General features: G+C 32.9%; 1 protein-coding gene across 2 annotated transcripts in view; it reads left to right on the top strand.

Annotated features, from left to right (window-relative positions):
• The window catches only part of LOC140448534 (synaptic vesicle glycoprotein 2B-like), a 47,959-nt gene that overhangs the window by 6,126 nt on the left and 27,710 nt on the right, over window positions 1–14,123 (top strand). The window contains exons 3-4 of one of the 2 annotated variants that reach the window (XM_072541615.1): window positions 2,244–2,406; window positions 12,217–12,395. In XM_072541615.1, coding sequence (XP_072397716.1) covers window positions 2,244–2,406; window positions 12,217–12,395 — 342 coding nt within the window. Of the gene's footprint in view, window positions 1–2,233; window positions 2,407–12,216; window positions 12,396–14,123 lie in introns of both variants that reach the window. The other variant, XM_072541616.1, reaches the window with a different exon arrangement.

Below are 14,123 nucleotides of genomic sequence, written 5' to 3'. Positions count from 1 at the left end.
AGCGTGATGAGGCGGAGCTCAAACTACACTGACAGATTAACCGACAAAATTGTGTTTACTGGACAGATGTAAACTTTCACGAAACCATTGCTTATGAGTTAAATCTTACTGTAGTAAGTGTATGGTCTGGGATTCACGCCGGTGGTCTAGTTGGTCACGCCGTTTTTTTTTTACAGCAGCGTTAATGCAGAAAATTATCTTCAACTGCGTATTGATTTAAAGGGTACTTTTGAAAATAACCCAGAGTTTGCAGCTATTCGCTATTTTTAACAAGACAGCGCTCCGACGCACTTTGAACTTGCAATTCGCGAATACCTGAATGCCCAGTTTGTCATGTAGATAGGAAGAAGAGGAAGGATTAAGTGGCCAGAACGATCACCCGACCTAACGCCATACAACTTTTCTCCCTGGGGAGAACTCAAAAACAAAGTGTTCGCCACCTAATTACGTGATATTGAACATTTGAAAACAAGAACCTGTATAAGCGTAAATAAGCGCTGTAATAGCTGTATTGAGGAAGGTGGTCTGCAGTTTGAACACAAACTAACTTTAAAATCATAATTACTTTTGTATATAAATAATATAGCGATAAACTAGTTTTTTGTATAGTTTTTTTCTTTATCTTTGGTATGCGAATTGGTTAACTAACTTATGCCCACCCCTGTATATTATATGTATATGTACATATATATTATATATAAATATACTTGGTATAAGAACACAAGATAATTAAAATCATTTATTGACTATGTTATGGTTACATAGGCAGACATCTGAAGTGAAAATACAAAAAATCCAAGTATACAGGGATATAGAATAAGGATCAGATCATTACTTAATGCAATCTCCAGCTCAAATTGTCTATTAAGATAAAAACAATCAAATCTAAATCGACAGTACACGAAAGATATATTAGAAGAAGAGCAAACCTAACGATGAACAAATAAGAGCATACTCGTATAATGAAGCGATGAATTAGAACAATAGAAACAGATAAAGCAACAAGCATATTACAAATGGCTTACCTCCCGAGAAGTAGACGACAAAAACCAATACCGCAATAAACAAGGAATTTTTAAAAGAATAATTATAAGACATATAAAGCAAACATCGGAACGAAATGTGAGAAAGTTGAATCGTGTCTAAGTGAAAACAAGTCTTCGGAGGTTTGGAGGTTCATACGAGATCTAAGGAGGGAGGATATAAATACAACAAACCATTAACATCCATGTCTTTAAAAGTCACCACGCATAAGAACTACAAGAGTTCAGACCTGAATGTCTCCAAAAACACCCAGAGGATACCAAATCCATAGGAGATTAGTAAAAACAAAATACAAACATTAGTAAATTTACTAATGTCTGTATTTTGAGAACGATTTCCGAAGTAGAAATTGAAACGTCAATAAACTTACTTTAACCTTTAATTGTGGCTTATTCCAATTTAAATAGTAATTAATTCAAAAATAAAAAAGGAAATTCGTATTGGAATTCGAATTCACATATGCCAGCGTATGAACAAAACACGCAAAAAATTTGCCAATTAGACATAACAGTAATATATTTCAAAATTGACAGTTCTCGGTCATACATTCTCGAGAGAGAAAGAGAGAGAAAATATATCTTCTGTCTCTCTCTTACCTATATCTTACATAAAATATGTAATGGTTTTGCCGATTCACTCCCGTACAAATTTCCAACGTCGAACGCGCGTATATAAGTATAACTTCAATAATGGACTTCAGACAACTGAATTATCTTTCCTGATTATTGTTTTTTTTGCTATTTATTTTTTGTTTAATTTAGTTATAAGGAATTTTTGAGGTTTTTTGACTCGATTAGATACACTTTTTGCACTAGCAATTATTAGTATTTATAGATATAGACTTTGCTATTTTAGTATTAATTATATTAGGTATTAATATTAGTAATTTTTCATTTATTATTTCTCAAAACTTATCTGGATAAACAGCTAAGTGCTAAAGTCACAAAAAAAAACAGCATTCAATGGTCTGATTTTTATTAATCACCAAATGTGATACAATGTTGCACAAATCTAGGTAGAAAAATTATTAGGAAAATTCTTTATTTATATTGCTGAAGAATTTGACTTATTTTGGAATACATTTACAAAATATTAAAAGTGTCTTATTGTCGTATACTCACAAAAGATTTGTCTTCTAATTTTTCTGTCGAATATTTTATTTACTGGACTGTTTCTGTATTTTATATAGTTTTTTTCAGGTATGATTACTAGTGGTGTATTTATGGGAGTTCTCTCTGATATATTTGGAAGAAGGAAATTAATCTTATGGGGATATTTTTTGAACGGACTTGCAAATATTGTAGCAGCAATGTCACAAAATTTTGTAATGTTGATGGTAGCAAAATTTTTTTGTGGATTTATGTAAGTATATTAAAAGGTCTAAGTTTGCATCTATTGAGTATTTGCATTGTTTTATAATTTAGTAATTTTTCCGTTTGTTTTGTTTTTGATTTGTTATAAAACAAAAAAAAAAGAACACAATTTCATAACACCAATAAATCATCATATTCGCAACTATATCCAAATTCAATAAGATTGTCAAGATAAACATTTTTGTTATCGCTGCTCGGCCTCTGGCTAAGATTAAAGTGTAGTATCTGTTCAATGAAAAAATTAATAAAAAATTTTCATATACCACCACAATTGGTAAACACTATTCTTAACTTTTATTCTTGCAGAAAAATTTACCTGAGAACAAACAGTAATAAACTTATATGTCCTCGTTATAATAAACAGGGACTACCGCAGAGATAAGTTTTAAGCCCTCTATTGTTGCTATACTGCAGATTTACATAACATTTCCATTAAAAATATCAGCTTTAAAATAATACAGTATGCTGATGACTTTCTTATGTATTCTTCTACCAAAAAATACGATAACTGCATTCAAACTTTAGAAAAAATACATGATAGATCCAAAAATTGGTTTATCAAAATGGGTTTGAAATTGCATCAAGTAAATCAAGTGTTAGTATTTTCACTCGACACAATATCCCAAAACTAAATCAGATAAAATTGAATGGGTATAGTTTTAATTTCAGTTCTTCAATTAAATATTTCGGAATGATTCTCGATCGCAAGTTAACTTGGAAACTTCACGTTGAGTTTATGTTGGATAGATGTAAGAAGGGTGTAAATTTCCTCAAATCAATTACAAAAACATGGTGGGGTGCAGATGTGGAAACTTCTTTGTTTTTCTTCCGATCTTATATTAGATCAATTATCGATTATGGATGCATATTATATGGTTTAGCAAGTAAACATATTCTGAAAACAATAGATGTGTTTTAAAAAGCAGCATTGCGTATTTGTTTGGGTGCCATGAAATCGACGCCTATTAATGCTCTACATGTGGAAGTTCTAGAAAATCCCTTGGGCTATAGAAGAGAATACCTCAGTCAAAAGTTTGTTATTAATATACAAAATCGTAACACTAGTCTCTACTCAAATATCAGAAAACTGAACGAAGAAGATTTAACTAATCGATATTGGAGACTTAAGAACTCACCTCCACTTTGTAAGGCTTTTAGAAGCCTGACAAATTTTGATTATGACTTTAAATCAGAGGATAATCTTAACATTGAACATTTTTATTCGTGCTTGTAACCCATTACTGTGATACAACCGAATTACCATGTAAATTCTTCTGTTAGCTCGAATATTTTGAGGTCCTGTTTATATAGTCTGTCAGACTCTTTAGGTATTTATACGAATGCCTCAAAGTCTATTGTTGGTACTGGGTGTGCTTTCTACATTCCATCAACTAATACAGAAAAACTTTGTCGACTAAATCCTAGTTTTTCAATCTTTAGTGCTGAAACTGTAGCAATATATGAAGCATTAAGTTACTTTGAAAATACTCAGAATACATCTGTTACAATAGTATCTGACTCATTGTCTGTTATGTTAGCCATTGAAACTTTAAATTGTCCTAGTAATAACTCAAATATATATATATATATATATATATATATATATATATATATATATATATATATATGTCTTTCAAATAAAAAAACTTGTTTATGACATTTATAAAAACCGAAGAGTTGTTCATTTTTTGTGGGTTAAAGCACATATAGGTCTTAAATACAACGAACATGTTGACCTATTAGCTAAAAAGGCCATTGATACCGGAACGCAAGCTGGTCACCAAATCTGTAGACAAGACGTATTAACAATAATTAAAAATAATATCAATAGTAAATGGAAACAATCTTGGCATATATATAGTACGCAGTCTTCCTCGCAATATGCTTATATACAGCCTTTAATCCCAAGTGATTATTGGTTTAGAAATTATTCTGTTCCACAAAGGTATATAACATCCATAATTACGAGACGAATATTACTTTCGATAAAGATAACACTGTGCGCCTGTCTCTCTCTTGACATTCGCGTATATCTCAACGACACTGCTAAGCTGCACGAGGTACTACAAAGATGAGTTATGGCAAATTTGTTTCTCAAAATTAAGGTTCACATTAGGCTACCGGGTCTATTAATATTATTATTTTCTGTAAAGCAGTTGGTATTTATATTTGAATGTGAATTGTATTTTAAAAATATAAATAGGTACATAAGATCAATATTCCAATATCAGTACGTTTAAAGAAATCTAATATAAAGGGTTTCTTTTGAATTAGTCCTCACAATGATTTCACTTATTTTAAAAATGTACACGCCACCATTGAACTACACTCTTGTTTCGAGCCCATCCAGAGTCTATCATTTTAAAGCGATACCCTAACAATCCCTATACAAATTCTACCACTGAGTACAATTATTTATCCAACAAATAATGCCTAACCCTTTTAATCACGCAATAAGCAAAATAAAAATGTGAAACGTTAATCTTATGCCAAGCGAAACATGGCATTTCGCTATAGCGCTTTTAAAAGAAATCTAAAATTATGATAAATTTTAAGATACATATGAAAGCAGTCACTTTATTTGATCATACAAATATGTAAGTACCTTACACTTTTGACCCATAGTAAAATACTTTTTGGAGGATTTCTCCATCATGCATCTAATAGCATAGTTACTGATAAAAAATATTCGGCCATCATTATGTAGTATCGGTGAAAGGTTTTGATGTATGTCAGATTTTAGTAGATTGAACGCTATACTCATTTTAGTTTAAGAGACGTCATTGTTTTGGTGATTCTCTATGGTATCAAATATTCTGAACCCGTTTGTCGAAACTACGTGCCTAGTCCAGAAGATCGCGTAGAGTTTAAGAGTCATAGTGTTCTGGGAAATATAATCCAAGCAGTGATTGCTTCATGTATACAGTATTAACCCTCCATCACTCGCACCTCAAAAAATTACGCGATCACTCGGGTGTTAGATTTTATCTAACATATGGGTATAGGTCAAATAAATAAGTCATTATTACTAATTGGTTAAGTTTATTGGCTATTAACTCACAAAAAACGATAAACATATTTTTTTAAAACAAAACTTCAAAAAACAACTACTAAGTAAACTAAAAAAATATACACATCACCCTAGAACAAAACAAATAAGGGGATTTATTTAAAAAAAATGTACGCATTACGCATAAAATTAGATTTCTTCCTCTTTTAGGCAGTGGTGGCAAGTAAAATTTGTTAAACCAGTGTGCTAATTACATATCGGCAACTTACAGTTAGTACAATATTTTTGGGTAAACCTGTTCTTCCTTACAGGACAAAAAGAACATCTTGGTTTTATAGTTGGAGTTGCCCCTTGAGAAACTGATGGCTTTTCTCCGGTTATATTTCGGATACTGAGTCTCAACGAAAAGGCAGATTTAGGATATTGGAACGTCGTTGAAGATGGGACATTGACAGTTGCTTGCCAAGCTCCGCAATGTAGCTTCTTCGAGATGTTATAATATTAGTGTTATTGTTGTAAATTATTTGGCTGTTTATAGTTGAAATATTTAGTAGGCTGCAAAAAACAGTAAATGGCCAGCAATTGCTAAATCGAGTCACCGAGTATTCTGCGGTTATTTTATCAACAACATCCACTCCGCCTTTTGTGAGGTTGTAATTACTAATAATCTCTGGCTTTATAGTATGCTCTTTGGTGTTTTCATCAATAAAACCATCGCTGTGTAGTGTTGAAAGTAGTAGTACATTTTTTTTGTCACCTATAATACAAGTACACACTTGTTTCCATCGTCACCCTATGCAAACATGCTAGTACATAAAGATCTTCCTTTTACGTTTGTCGACTGAGGTTTGTTGTAAATTTCAAGATTTTGTGTGAAAAATGTTCTAGCGTCCACCAAGGCATAATTCTTGATTTCATATTCCGCTGGCTTATTGGATATATACTGCCTGAATTTTCGTCGACCACGGAACGCTTCTAACATTACATCTATGGTCATATAGAATCCAGGAGTGTATACAGATATAATGACAAACATTTCATATATGTCTCGAATGGGTGCATTATCAACTGCCGAATTGTCTTGTCTTGTAGTGGCGTCGTCAAATCTTACAGCTTAAATTATTTGGTGAAATCTTTTCTTGAACATAGTAGCTGCAAAAATATCTGGAGCTGTGCCATCTAATTTCCACAGTTTATCAGTATTTAAATGGTGCGCTCTTTTTGCCTCATCAAGGAACAAAAGTCCGATAAATGGATTTCCTCGTAGTAAACAGCAGACAATCACAATTAGAAAAATTACTTCATAATCAAATCCGTTTCAATACTACACAAATCCGTTTCAATACTAGGAAACGACATAGAAAGTAGAAGAATAATTACTCCTGTGCCCCAATCTGTCCCAGTATTCCAAACATTATTATCGAAGAAGAGCTTAAATAATTGGAGCTTATTGCAGTGTCTAAAATAAAATTTTTAAAAGTTGGCATGTCTGGATCTAAATACAATCATATATTAAGCTTTAGGCGTCAAATATTTGTTGCTCCAACAACTAATAATTATATCCCAAATTCACTTCTTATATCACATGATAACACTCCCTACAGAATTTATCTTTCCTTAGATGGCCTAAATTGCTCTAAATGTAATACCACAGGACACAAAGATAAAAACTGCACTATCGAACCAATTAATATACTACTATTAAATATTGATCAGCTATCTTAATCTATAAGTGTTATTATTTCTGAAACAGAAAATTATCCAATAAATCAAACATCCCTTACATCAGAAACCCCAACTGCTCATCAATTCAGTACTCCTGCTACTTCTTCAACCAGACCACTACCAAATACCTCCTCCAACTCACAAGACCTACCCGAATCACTGTCTAATAATACCAACATAATATCACATACTTCTATAAAAAGACAAATTTAAACATCTCCTGAAATAATAATAATAATAGAGTCAGAAAATAAAAAAATAATAATTTCTGTTCCTAAGCTACTACTCCTTACACATTAATATACACAGAATTGTGCGACTGTATTACAAATGCTATGGGTTCAAAGTTTCCTGAAAACGTAGCAAAGGATTATACAAATGACCTAGAAGGACTTGCTGAATTGCGAATGGTACACACAAACACAAACGATCGACGTCTTAAAAACAACATTTCAAGGATATATCAAAAACTTAAAAATATTAATCAATGAATTCTCACCTTTAGTAATATGTTTACAAGAAACACGACTTTCTAATAATAATGTAAAATTGAAAAACTATACACCATACATCAAAAATTAGCCGGTGCAGCAAATAGGTAGCGGTGGTGTTGGCATCTTTGTGAAATCTACGGTCGATTCCAAAGAAATTCCGTTAGATAAAAATCAAATCACTATTATTCTCAATCGCAATAAATAATATAACAAATTACATAAAGCTTACCATAAAAAGTAATCTTTTTGCTGATGATCTAGTACCATATGTTAGAAGTAAAAATATAGAATTGGCTATGCAAATTTTACAGAGAACATTAAACAGCTTAGAAATGTGATCTTTAGAAAGTGGTTTAACTTTTTCAACTGAGACGACTAAAGTAATAATGTTTGACAAAAGAAGAGCAGAATACAACTTAATCTTGTATCTAAATGGTCATTCTCTGAAACAAATCCGCGAAATCAAATTTTTGGGTGTAATATTTGACTCACAACTCACATGGACTTCACATATTATCAACAATCTGATCAAATCCTGTCAACAAAGAATAAACTTACTAAGAGTTTTATCCAATCATAGATGAGATTAGATACTAAAATTCTTCAAAGAATTCATTTATAATTCATTTATAACTACTACATATAATTAATTCATCAATAAGAAGCAAACTCGACTACGGATGCATCTGTTATGAAACAGCAAATAAAAATCAACTAAAAAAACTGGACCACATCTTTACAACTAGCTAGCAGGAGAAATGCCTCTATACCTCAGAAGAAAATATACATCACTATGCTACGGTTCAAAAATTCTAAGCGCAAAGGATCATACGTTTTTCGCAGCAAGTTTAGTATCGGAAGAATCACTAGAACAATACACAAATTACACCACCAAGACAGTACCATGTTACGAGCGAGTTAAAAGACTACCGTATTTTATCAATCAAAGCACCTTGGCACCCATGAAAATATACCAGACACCTTCCTGGACAGTTTCTTTACCAATAGTAGACCTCTCCTTACTTAATCATGATAAGCATTTACACATTTCTGCTGAGGTCAGGCTTCAGTATCATGCAAATTTACTCAAATATTCCACTTACAAATTGTTCTTTACTGATGCCTCAAAAGATTGCAACGGAGTAGCAGCTGCTACTATATCAGAAAACGTAATTTCTGCCACTAGAATAACTGACGGTTGTAGTATTTAAACCGCGAGCTCCAAGCAATACTTGACGCACTAAATCATTGTAAAACCACAAATGAAAAACAAATACTAATATTATCAGATTCATTAAGTTCTTTACAAACCATCAAATATGTTTATCCTACACACATCAATCTATTCCTAATTAAAGACGCGTTCTAACAGCTCCAATTTTCTGGGAAAACCATACCATTTATGTAGATCCCATCACATGTCGGAATAACTGGTAATGAGCTTTTTCTTCATGTGCCTTGTCCGTTTCGAACGTTGGCAATCAACATGGCTATTCTGACTTTGTTTACGGCAGATCTGAATAGTTCAGCAGATGACAATCCGAACCATTGCCGCAAGTTTTGGAGCCACGAGTGTCTTCTCCTCCCTGGACCCCTTCTGCTGTCTATTTTCCCTTGAACGATCAGCTGTAGTACTCTATATTTATTATCTCTCATAACGTGACCCAAGTATTCCAACTTTCTTTTCTTTATACTTATTCCTACCTCTCTCTCTTTACCTATCCTGCGTAGTACCTCTTCGTTGGTCACGTGCTCAGTCCAGGATATAAGTAATATACGTCGGTAAACCCACATTTCGAAGGCCTCTACTTTTTTCATCAATGTTGCGGTCATTGTCTACGCCTCCATTCCATATAACAAAACCGGGAATACATAACATTTCAGAAGTCAAATTTTGAGAGGTAGGGTGAGGCTTTTAGAGGTGAAAATTTGCTTCATGCTAGTGAACGATGCTCTTGCCTTTTCTACTCTTATTCGTATTTCCTTCACTTGATCCCAATTTGAGTTAACTGTTGTTCTCAAGTAGATGTACGAATCCACGTGTTCAATTCTTTCATTGTCTAATATCAGTTGCTGTGGGGGTTGTTGGGTTTTGCTTACTAACATCCATTTGGTTTTTGTGATATTTAGTCTGAGTCCGTATTGTGCACTTGTTTTTTGTATCTTACTCATTAGGCAACTCAGTTCCTCCATGCTACTTGCTAGAATCACAGTGTCATCAGCATACCTTATGTTATTAATTATTTCTCCATTTATCTTTATGCCTTCTGTGCTTTCCTCCAGCGCTGTCTTAAATACTTCTTCTGAGTATATATTAAAGAGAATAGGAGACAAGATACAGCCCTGTCGTACTCCTTTCTTGATCTCAATTTTATTGGTCAATGTAGATCCTACTTTCACTTTAGCTGTATGACCCCAATAGAAACTCGCTATTGTTCGAATGTCTCTGTAGTCGACTCCGATCTTATGGAGAACTTCAATTATCTTTTCGTGCTTTATGTTATCGAATGCATTTGCGTAGTCTATAAAGCATAGGTACACGTCTTTGTTCATATCTCTGCTAGGTAATGAGCTAGAGGCAATAAATAATGTGAACATTCCGACTACAACAGGTATACCAATATTAGATACTAAAACTTTATTCAAGACTGATGTAAATAAAATCTGGCAAGAAATATGGGATCAAACTCTTAAAAGCATCAAACTAGACGTATCTTCAAAAAATCTTCCCATACCACCAAAACGAAAAGATCAGGTAATTATCAGCAGACTTAGGCTTGGGCATATACGACTTACGCACGGCTACATAATCTCCTAAGAACCACTACCAATGTGCCAAAAATGTCAAACATCTTTCACAGTCAACCGTATAATAATAGAATGTCCAGAACACACCTCAGCCAAGGCGATATTCAAGATACTCAACAGCCTGAAAGAAGCACTGGTTACAAAATTCAATGAAGTTCTGTCTTTTTTAAATTACTGCAACTCTATAATAAATTATGATTTAATTTTTGTTACATACATATACAGTACATATACAATGTACCATATTGTTGTCAGTCATGACTTTTAAAATGTACCTTATTTTCTCTATTTCTATCATAAACCTATTGCTAATAACCCCAGTGGTTGATGCGGATTAATAAAATAAATAAAAAAAATAACTTTCGCTTTCAAACCCGAAAATATGCTTTATGTAAGGTTAACGGATGTGTAAAGGGGAAATATTATTGGTTTTGTTGAGCAAGGAATGTCTCAGAGGGACATAGCTGCAGTGGTAGACGTAACACAGGTTGTTCTGTTAAAAACCCATGCAAGGTACCAGGAGTTAGGAACGCTTAAGAATAGACAAAGATATGGTCGACAAAAAGTAACAACGGCTTACCAATATCGTTTTATTGTCCAAGTAGCTAGAAGAGACTCGAGACTTTTTTACCCGCAACTCCAAAAGCAACTTTTGGAAGATACAGGTGTAAGTGTTTCAGTTGAAACAATAAAAAGAAGATTTCGTGCCGAAAGACTATACAGCAGTAGACAGTAACGGGTTCATGAGTTAACCAGGCAGAACAAAATTGATCGCCTGAATTGTTGTCTTCAATATCAAAACTGCTATTGGAAATTGGCACAATGTGTTATTTTCAGACGAAACTAGGATTTGTATAAAATCATAGAACCGATGAATTTGTGTCCTTGTAGTGCACTAAGAGCAGTGGCAAGACATTTAATTTTCGTTCATGATAACTGAACACATACCACATACCAGAGCAGAGTCACTACGGACTTCCTTGAAGCATAAGATATCACTATTCTGTAGTGGCCTGCTTGCTTACCCGACCTCAACTCTATAGAGCATTTGTGGAATATGCTTAAAAAAAGAATTGGACCTCGCCAGCATATTTCACAAAACACCGTACAGCTACTATAAGCGGCTCTTGAAGAAAGGAAACAACCTACCACAATAAAATCTTAACAATTTGTTTAGGAGCATACCCACGTGAATTTAAGCATGTATAAGGCCTAGGGTTAGTAACAGCGACTACTAAAAAAACATAAATAAATAAAACCAATTTAAAGGTCATTCCTTGTACATTGAAATTGTGTATGCTATTGACTTTAAAACAAATAATTTTAATTTTATTATTTAAGAATTTATGAGTTTTTTTAATTTTTATATATTGGTGATTAAATTGCTGTAAAATAAATATCCTTTGACTTCGTAGGTAGGTTTTTTTAAATTCGATTAAAATAATAAGAAATATCAGATAATTCCATATAAGTTTGATTGTGTGTACTGATTTATTATAACTCTAAACCTGTCTGGGGACTATAAAAGCTACCCTATTTTTATTTTAAAATATACCATGCTCTAATCTGTTTGACACTAAATATATTTTTTTTAATATTTACCATTTGGTTACAATAAACCGTCGCTTCAACGGTGACTCACCCTGCTTAACATTCAGTACAATGTGATGTTCACGATTTGCGTATGTTATTTTTAATAAGTTGCCAACTTTCAAAATGTTAAAATGAAACTTTTAAAATAAAGGATATTATTAATTTTTAGATTTAATGGTCCATTTTCTGCTAGCACTACTCTTCTTACAGAATATCATGCTTCAGAATACAGGTCAAAAGTACAACTATTCAGGGGTGTTACATTTGCGCTTGGATTTTTCATACTGCCACTCTTGGCTTGGGCTATTTTGCCGCTACATATCGAACGCGAAATATTTGGATTTATACGTAAGTGTTTTATGATTTATTTTTAGATATGGTGGTTAGACAGGGTGTTTCAACAAAAAGGTAACCCCGTCTTTAGGGTAGGTAAAAAACTAAAAAATAATTGGTGTTTGCTTAGTAAAAAATTTTTGTAACGCCATCCGTTTTCAAGATACGCATTTTTTACGATTTTGCCGAAACTACTGGCAACATTGTAATGAAATTTTATACGAATATGTTTTGGAAGCTGATACATCCCATGAATTTGTTTTTATATCTGATTCTCATAGAGACGCTAGTTACACGGATCGTACTAAGTATTAGTCAATATAACTTTTTTAAGAGTATAATCATTAATCAAAATTTTAAGTAAACTTAAACATCATTCAATTTTACACGAAAAAGGTATTCTTGGTAAAACTCGATACTGTGTACCGTTTTCGGAATATTTTGATTTGAAAATTATGAAGTAATAATTGATGCTGGTAGTAATGATAAAGTTCTAATAGGTATACCTCTATTTTCTCCAAGTGTGCCATGGAAATCTGACATTTATTGATTGTTATGACGATAAATCAACAATAATTAGAGTTTTGAAACCTTGTTATTTATAAAATCAAATCAAAATGTACTCAAATGTTAAATACACTGACATGTTATTAACCTTAGGCGAATGTTTAGGATGTTCTAGTGCAGCTGTGACACGTTATGCAGAAAAGTTTACTAGAAGAAACTTACCAAGTAAAAAAACATTTAGAGCAGTTGAACGACGTTGTCGAGAAACTGTGAATATAAGACCAAATAAAATAAATTCTGGTAGACCAATAACAACAATAACAATTAATAAAGAAAATAATATTTTAAATTTACTTGATCAAGATCCAACAGTTAGCGTAAGGAATATAGCAAGACAAACAAATACTTCTTCTTCAAGTACTTGGCGGATACTGAAAGAACAGCAATTACATCCTTATCATTACAGAGAAGTCCAAGAGCTCTTGCCAGATGATCTACCGGTTAGAGTGGATTTTTGTGAAACATTGCAACAAAGGACAGCCCACAATCCAAATTTTTTTAAATGCATTATTTTTACGGACGAGACCTTTATGCGACAAGGTATGTTTAACTCCCATAATGCACACTACTGGTATGATGAGAATCCACGAGTCAAAAGGGTATCACATTACCAACACTCATTTAAAGTTAATGTTTGGGCAGCAACTTTAGGTAACAAATTAATAGGTTATCATATTCTACCTGGAAATTTAAATGGTGATATGTATCTTGATTTTTTAAACAATTCCTTATTCAAGATGTTAGAAGATTTAACGCTAAACGAGCGAAGATCTTTATTTTTTATGCACGATGGAGCTCCACCGCACTTTGATAGAAGGTGTCGTAATTGGTTGAGTAATCATTTTCCGAATCGATGGATTGGTAGAGGTACAGAAGCTCCGATTCATTGGCCTCTTCGGTCATGCGATTTTAACCCTTTGGACTACGCAGTTTGGTCGTATATTAAGGAAAAAGTCTATGCTATAGAGGTAAATTTACGCCAAGAATTGGAAGAAAGAATTCAACGTCAATTTAATGACATCATAGCTGATCTCCTACGTTTAGAAGGTTAATGGAATCTTTAGAAAAAAGAATAGACTTGTGTATTCGCGAAAACGGAGGGCATTTTGAACACTTAGTGTAATTGAATTTTATTTTATGTCCTTAGTCATTAATTTAATTTTCTTCTTGTGAGTT

The sequence above is a fragment of the Diabrotica undecimpunctata genome, chromosome 8, assembly GCF_040954645.1.
Source record: "Diabrotica undecimpunctata isolate CICGRU chromosome 8, icDiaUnde3, whole genome shotgun sequence".
Classification (NCBI taxonomy): Eukaryota; Metazoa; Arthropoda; class Insecta; order Coleoptera; family Chrysomelidae; genus Diabrotica; species Diabrotica undecimpunctata.
Note: the sequence above shows the minus strand (reverse complement) of the source record. Positions and strands in the feature narration are given on the sequence as shown.